Raw genomic sequence first — 8216 nt, 5'->3', positions numbered from 1 at the left:
ACTGCTGAGCCAGCTCCCTCCCTTTGCTCCACACCCGAGTGATGCCGGAGGAGCTCCCCGGGGAGAAGATGGAAGGCACCACAAAAGCGCGGAGGGGGTGTGGGAGGCAGGGGGGAGTAGGGAATGCGGCATCCAGGCCCCCCCGCCACCGGCCCAGCCCCCCGCCACCCCCCCTCCACCTCCAACCGAATGGTTTGCTCCGAGCGCCCTATTTAATCCCGGCGACTGCAGCAGCGCCGGCTCCCTCCCGGTACCCGCCTCGGCCCCGGGCTCGGAAGCCGCTCCGGGGGCGCCCTTTTGGACAGCGACGCCGTCTACCCAGTGCCCCCGGCCCCAGTCTCTGGAGACCCAGGCTCGCCAGCGCCCAGCCAGGGAGGCTGCCAGGAAGCGCGATGGGGGCCCCTTCCGCCCTGCCCCTGCTCCTGCTCCTCGCCTGCTCCTGGGCGCCCGGCGGGGCCAATCTTTCCCAGGACGGTGAGTGAGGGAGGGGGCGGCGCCAGGGGAGGTGGCCAGTGCCCCGAGGTGGGGGTTCGGATTGGGAGCCCGGACGCAGGGAGCCTGTTGGCTTTGTTTAGAAGCGAGGGTTCAAGACGCCAGCCTCTTGGAATACCCTTGTGTCTGTCTCTGAGCACCGCTGTCTCTGAGGACCGTGGGGTGTGCCGGCGTGAGCACCCTCCTGTGTACACGGCCGACTGTGGGTGTCTACGTGTGCATCAGGGGTCTGGATCTCGGGGGTGGGGGGTTCTGTCTATTTTGAGCAGCCGGGATCTGGATGTGTTGATGTCCGTGTGTGTCTGGGTGTGCGCGTCTATGTTGGTGTCTGGTGCTGTGTTTCTGTGTCAGAGTCTGTGTGTATGTCTGTGTCAGTGTGTGTTGGGGGCGGAGTGAGATTTGTCGCTGTTTCAGTCAGGGCGTGTGTTGGGTGTTTGTGTATGTATGTCTGTAGAGGTTGGGTGGCCAGAACGATCCCCCAAACTGCTGTATGCAAACATTTCTGCTCCCCCGAGCGTCCCCCACCCGCCGCGGAGCTCTGAGTGGGCAAGGAAGGGGGCCTGGGTGAGGCTGTCGAGGGGGGCGTGGGCAAAGGAGAGGGGGCTTCTCCTTGAAGCAAAACAACAACACAGGGCGGAGGAGCCCCCAGTTTGGCTCTAGTCCTAGCGGTGGCAAAAAAGCTAGGAAAGGAAACAGATACTTGGGTGCGGGGCAGCAAAAGCAGAGAGCAAGATATTTGGGGAGAAGGATCTATGGGAAACCCAAAGCTTTCCTGGGCTGAACATCAATTTCTCCGAATTCCGGATTGGGTTGCCTCTTTGCCCCAGTCTGCAACTCAACCCTTCTTGGGTCTGTAAAGGTAAAGAGGTGAAGGAAAGGAGTCAGGGGTGAAGAAAGGAGGCGGGGCCAAGGGAGAGGGGACTTGGGGAAGAGCTCCTCCCGCCCCAGGCCAGGCTATGTAGGTCAGCGCTGTGGGGGCACCTCAGCCTCCTTTAGGGTTGCTGGTGGTTAATGGGATGGCTTGAAGAACTGTGTAGAGATAGGAAGAAGGGTTCCCCAGCTAGGAGCCTCAGGTTCCCGGAGGAGGGAGAACTGGCAGTGGAGGGACTGAAGGAATGCAATCTCCTCCTCTCTCCCTTGGCCTGTCAGAGGTGGGCTGGGTGGGGGAGGGGAAAGGGAACAGGACCTCTGCGGAGCAAGGGGGAAGTGGGGAGAGTAGAGGGAGGGTGGTGGCTATGCCCGGCCAGATGCCAACGAAAAAAAAAAAAAAAAAAAAAACAAAAAAAAACACACACAAAAAAAACCAGAAAGAACCGCAGGGGAGGAGAAAGGGGAGGCGGTTCCTGGGCGATGGACCCAGTGGCCAGCAGGGATGGGCACAGGGCGGGGCGGGATGGAGAGGGGAGGGGTTGGAACTGGGGAGGATGATGTAGAGAATTTCATCTGAGGAAAGCCGGCTGCGAGCCAGGGTGCTGGAGGAATAAAAGCTCCACCTTGCCTGACCTCCTCCCCTTACTCTGTCTCCATCCTGGTAAAGAAGCTTCTTCTGGTGTGGGGACCCTGGGGATCCCCTCTCTACAGTTGGTTGGCTGACTCCTTCTGCTCTCTCTTCCCCAAACTCCCCAAAGGGAGTTCCTACTGTCACCACAGAGATGGCAGTGCCTTCTCTTGTGCATGGAATCCCCCCGCCCCCGTCCCCAGAGGACTGCACTGATGAACCTATTCACAGAGGAGAGGAGCACTCCTGAGGGACAGTGGGCTTAGTGCAAGGCACAGACGGGGTGCCGGCTGTTTGTGCCTCAGTAATGACTCTTCTATAAGGCCTTGACTTTCTGTGTCATCTCTGGCTCCCCCATACTCATAGCTGAATCAAAGAAAGCAAGTGCCCAAGCTACAATCCTTTGGCAATGGGAACTAAGAGTGCCAACCTCTGCCTGAAGGGGAAAAAGAAGAGATCATGTCAGTAAGCTTCAGGCTTTTCACCTCTAGAATGCAAATGGCAGAGGCTAGAGTCAACCCGTTCAGCGACATCTTCCTTCACACAATCCCTTACTCTTTCTTGCTCTTCAGCTTGGGAGTCAAGCCCCTATTTGAGCTTAAAGTCCAGACAGTGAGAATTGCTCTATCCTCATGCTTAGAAATAGTTAGAGCAGAAGCTTAGAGGAAAGAGGAGAGAAGCAGTAAATTTTGTAGGAGGAACTGAAGAGAGTGGGTCAGGAAGAGAGAATAATATTTGGACACCATTTTCAAAGAAAAATCCAACCAAGCTTCCAGAACATCCATGTATAGTGTAAAACTTCAGGATGCCCTGAGGTTTGAGATATACCCACCAGATAGCCTCTATTGAATTAACTTGGCACCTTGATTTCTGAGTCTAAGAAGGTGAGCCCCAGTGATGGGAAGTAAGTGCACAGGTTATTTGTGCTCAGGGATAGCAGTCCTGAAGGCCAATCTGACTAGCACCATGCAGGTGTGTCTAGTACTCTTGAGTTCCCCTGGGGCTCCTGCGCAGGGGGCTAGGTAATGCATAAATCAACTTGTAATGTTTGACCCAAACTAGGAGAGGTATCCTGTGAAGACTTAAGGACAAAGTAATCCAGAAATCTGATGCTTAGATCAAGGGTGCTATGATTGGGAGGCTAATTCCATTTGAGAAGAAGCAAAACAAACTTCATGTGCTTCTGAGGTGTAAAGCTCCCTTGGGTACAGCATAAATGTTTCAGGCTCATAAAGATGAACAGGGATTGAGAAGCTGGAACAAGGCAGGGCCAGCAAATGCTATCTGAACCTGGCCATTAGTGCTATGGCCACAAGCTTAGGAATTTGCCACCTGGCCTCCCTTCTGGTCTTTCTCCACTAGTACTGGCAGAAGCCAGCAGCTCCGGTCTGAGAAACACAAGAACTTAATGCACCCTGTAGTCAGGTCTCTGGTGAGCAGCTTGACATTTGGCCTTGTGACCAGCCTTGGTAGGGTTCTTCATTCCCAGCTTGTTTTCAGTACAGGGGATTAACCCAGCCAATGGACAGTCTTGCTTTGCTTATAACCCAGGGTATAGCAACTCAACCTGGCATTTTTAACTGTCCCACACTTGTATATCTTTTCCTTCCCAATGACCTTCTGTCTACTGCCATGCATTCTGCAGGCCCCTGGCTAAGTGCCCAGTGTGGAGATCATACCCAATGTGCCATAGAAGCACAGCATTCTCTGTAGTGCTGCCCACAGATCTGCTTGGCAGATCTACTCCACTGAGTTTCTGTTCCTCGTTATAGCTGTAAGGGTTCTGTTTTTATTTCTGTTGCCTTCTTAGTTCCAGCTATAAGTCTTGGGAATAACACACTTTCCTTAAGATTTGCACATCATCTGACACAAGGAAGTTGAGGTCACCAGAGAGACACTGGAATGACAAAGTTTAGTTAATTCAATGAGCATCCACTCTGTCTAATGTAGCCTATCAAATGACTACCCAGAAATTATGGCCAAGTATTTTGTCCCAAGTTCTGTCTAGGCCTAAGTGGCACTGTTGGTTTTGATATTTTTTTTTTCTTTCTCCCTCATTAACACACACACACACACACACACACACACACACACACACACACACACTATTGCTGAAATTAAGACCTGTAGCCTTTGCCCCATTGTTAGATTCTCTGTATTCTTTAAGCTACACCTTAGTTTTGTTACAGTCCAAAGCTTCACTGAAAGTCAGCTGAGACAGTAGCCTGCACTTAGGTGTCCTCTCCAACCTCTTCCAAATGAGGAAAGAAGAAAGACCTAGTCTGGTTCCAGGAGTGACATGTTGGATATATTCAGCATCCATTTGAAGAGGGTGAATCACAGTTCTGCAGCCATAAAATTCCACAGATGGCATCTTTTCGGTATTCTGGTCATTTTGAAATAGCAGACGAGACACAGTGCCATTGCTCTGTGAAGCCTTAGATTAGGCTTAGGCGTCTCTTGCTTTTGCTCGCTGTACTTTTCTGTACATAATATGTAGAATGGTGTTTAAAGCTGCTTTTTCTTAAATCATGTGCTCAGGAAAAAAATCTTCACAGTTGTCAGAGAAAGAAAACCCTTGGGGCTGTGCCTAGTCACATTCTTCGCTGTTTCCTACTCCAGTGGAGCTGCCTACTGGCTCCACAATCCCTTTTTTGTCATCTGAGCCTCAGTAAAGGAACGTCATCTAAGGATGGCAGTCTAGGTTCCTGATTCTCCTTGAAGCAGTCAGCTTCTTACTGAATGAAAAATCCAGAGTATTAGAAAAGTGGAGTAATTATATCTTTTTAAATTTTTTTTTCTGTGTAGTTCTGGGAATTTAATCTGTACATTTGTGAATGCTAGACAAGTTCTCCATCATGAATCTCTAGCCCAGCCCAAGATCTTTTCTTTATAATGTTAAAGGCTAGTGCTTACTGTTTAACTATTGGCTATAGGCCAGCATGCTGGGACATTTTGCTTCCTGTGTGGGGTCATGTTCTAGAGGTCCACTCATAGGCTGTGAGAATAGAAATTCACACAGAAATACTTATAAGATAGAGAGAGGGATGGAGGGAGGAAAGAAGATAGGACAGTGGTAAGGAGATGGAAGGAAGGAAGAGAGAGAGGGAGAGAGAGAAAGAGAAGAGTCTGTTAAGCCACTAGGAAAAGATTCAAGTCTCTAAGAACACAGTCAAATTAAGGATAAACACTATATCATTATAAAATGGAGAAGAATATGTCTGCAGAGACCTATCTCTGTTGCCAGAATTAGAAATAGTGATGGTTCTTTATAAGGTGAGAAGCAGCTGATGTTCAGGCTCTTACAACTATGCAGGTAAAACCCCAATCTACTACTGTTGTATGTAACAAGAAGGTCCATCCATTCTAGTAATGAAAAATCAACCTCTCAGGAGTAGAGCACATATAGCTGTTGAGATTTTTTTTCATACGTGGTGGCCCATAAAAGCTATATATTCGTCATTGAGCCAGCAAGTATTAAAAACTAATTTATCATTCGATGAAAATTTCTTTAAGTATAAAAGCCAGTGACTAAGTTACTCCAGTACAATAGAGGGCTTTAAGCCCTTGTGATTCCACTCTTCTTAAAAGGTCTGGTCCCATACCTGTTCTGCTTGTATCACCAAATACTAACTACTTGTAAAAAACTGGGTGCTGCTATCAGAACATTTGGGTATGCCGTATAACTTATCCGATGGTTATGCACGTTTTGGCTTCCTTGTATCCTAGTGTTTCTGGTGGTAGGAGGTCACAGGAACTGTATGTTATTTTCTTCTTTATACAACAATTTAATTATATTTTTAGTAACTTGTAGCAAGTTAAAACGTCTTCCATAACCACTAACACTAATGACCACAAAGGAAATCTGGTGGTGGTCCTCACAATCTTTTGGGTGTATCCAACAGACTCAAACAAAATCCTTCAGAAAAAAACAAACAAACATAATGGATGCAGCATGATCCTAATGGAAGTCTGGCTTTAAGCTCAGTGGGCACTAGAGCTTGCCACCTGAACCTGTGATGCCAAGCCCTCTTTGAAATAAACTACCTGGGCTCTGAGCTCTCCATGGTGCTGGCCTCGCGTGGTGATGCTCCGGGCTCTTCTTGCTGCTCTCCATGGTCCTGCTCTACCTCTTGCTTTATAATTTGTGCTCTCACAGTGCAGTCTTCAGAACTGGATGACCTCCCACAACCTCTGCCCGACCCTGCAGAAACACATATGACCCTGATTTTTTTTAAAAAGGGAGCGCAAGCCCTCATACAGGGATATGGTGAATGCTCATGACCAGTTAACTGTGGGAAGGAGACAGAAAAGTAATTCTCAGGTTATAGATGTTCAGGAAACTGGGGTCTACAGTGTCCTCAAATGGCCTTAAAATAATTGTGTGCTTCATGGTAGATGGAATCGTAGTTTAAATCAGATATATATGTGGTGTTTTAGATTGAGACTGCTTTGCTCCTTTATGATGTGGAGGATAGAATGAGTCTTCCTCAGTCCTAAGCATGCACTCTCAATAACAGCCTGAATCTGGTGCTAGCTCTACCTGTCCTATAATGCTTGCTTTCCTCTGCCTTCTACCTCAACAATGTAAACTTGATATGTAATAAAATGTTTACAAACTAGGTAACAGAGGACCTCAACATATGAGAGGCATCAAAACTAAATATCAGAACCTGTTTAATTTCTTCCACCTTCATAGCCATCTTTTACTGAGGAAAATGGCCTTAAACATCAATTTTCCATTCTCCATTAATGTTCTTAACCAAATCTCAGTATATATATATATATATATATATATATATATATATATATACAGTAAACTCGGCTATCTATCTGCAGTGATCTGAAGGCCTCAAGTGCCACCCAGCCAGTGTATGTGTGTCATGTTACATCAGATCAGGGCAACCTCCCTTCCCCTGAACCTAAACTGTCCCATGTCAATTTCTACACAAGAGTACATATATATGTTTGAGTGACCTAGAGAAGACTCCAGGTGGAGAAGCAGGATGTCAGAATGAATTTTAAGGGTATCTCCTTCATTTGCTCACTTGAAGCTAGAAGAAGCTTTGTTTCTCAAGGGCAGGTAATGGAAGTGATTTATCTCTATGAGAGAGCTTTCTGGAATATAGGGTTGAGGTTACAGCAACAGCTGGAGTATCTTGCATCCACTCATTTTCCTGAGCTGAGCTCGCCGCTCCAGTGAAGAGGAGACCTGTTTCAAGAAGGATTCAAATGCAGAGATTCTAACTCTGTTCAATATGTCCTTCATCCTTCTGGGTGAAATCTTGCATCTGGGAAGGTGTCCAGGAGAATAACAAAGCTATATTTTTATAAGAACTAAAAGATTACATTTGCTAAAGACGTATTTTTCTCTTCCCCAGCTAGACTTGTACTAATTGTATATTGATTGCTCATTATAAGCACCTTTAGCTCATTTACTTCTAGTTCAGGGTCAAGAAGGTCAGGAGTATCACCTTGCCCTGGGGAAAAGAAAATGTGATGGAAGTCTGTGTCCTAGCTATTCATCTATAAGTTGACCACTAACCTTCCCTCCCTTGTTTTCATAATTGTCTCAGACATTAGGACAAGCAGGATGGAGAACTATTACTTTAAATATCAGGGGATATTGAGAATAGGCAGGACCCTGTCTCATATGTCTATTCATTTAGTTTATCTTCTGTGCCTTGGCCCTTTGCTTTCCAGCCAAAGCTTCACCTAGGATGAAAAGCTCCTAACTGTGAATTTGTTTTTGGAGCCTCTGATTTAAATATTTGATACCCTTTAGAAACCCAGAAACACTCTAATGAGTGCATCAGTGACAGGTAACATAGAATGTATCACCATGTCCATCTTTTAAAGAACCTGAGGCCAACTTCTTCCATTATAAAATGAAGGGCCAGTTTTACCATCTGCTCCTAACCATTTGTCACTCTGCAAATGCAAAATTACAGTGGCCCATGGTCTCACTAGTTCTTACACTTCTTAGTAATGAAATATTTCCAAGGACATTGTGTATGTTCCCCCTCCAACTTTCACCCTACAATCTCACACAAATATAAAACACACCACTGCTAAGCCCTGAGCAGTCCATGTTTTCATTTATCCTCGACTGCTGTTTATGCCAAGTCTTTTCTGGTTTCCAAGCCCTGGAGTCCAATGTCAGTGACAGATGGACTGAGCCTCAGCCCTGGGGAGGAGAGGATTCTGGCCCTTTCCTGGGGAGTTT

The 8216-nt window shown here is 47.1% G+C and overlaps 1 protein-coding gene across 2 annotated transcripts in view; it reads left to right on the top strand.

Annotated features, from left to right (window-relative positions):
- The first annotated feature begins 210 nt into the window (after positions 1-210).
- Positions 211-8216, top strand: part of Cadm3 (cell adhesion molecule 3) — a 31992-nt gene continuing 23986 nt past the window's right edge. The window contains exon 1 of one of the 2 annotated variants that reach the window (XM_060364713.1): positions 211-474. In XM_060364713.1, coding sequence (XP_060220696.1) covers positions 393-474 — 82 coding nt within the window. In that variant the 5' untranslated portion in view covers positions 211-392. The remainder of the gene's footprint in view (positions 475-8216) is intronic. The other variant, XM_060364714.1, reaches the window with a different exon arrangement.

The sequence above is a fragment of the Meriones unguiculatus genome, chromosome 11 (assembly GCF_030254825.1).
Source record: "Meriones unguiculatus strain TT.TT164.6M chromosome 11, Bangor_MerUng_6.1, whole genome shotgun sequence".
Lineage (NCBI taxonomy): Eukaryota > Metazoa > Chordata > Mammalia > Rodentia > Muridae > Meriones > Meriones unguiculatus.
Note: the sequence above shows the minus strand (reverse complement) of the source record. Positions and strands in the feature narration are given on the sequence as shown.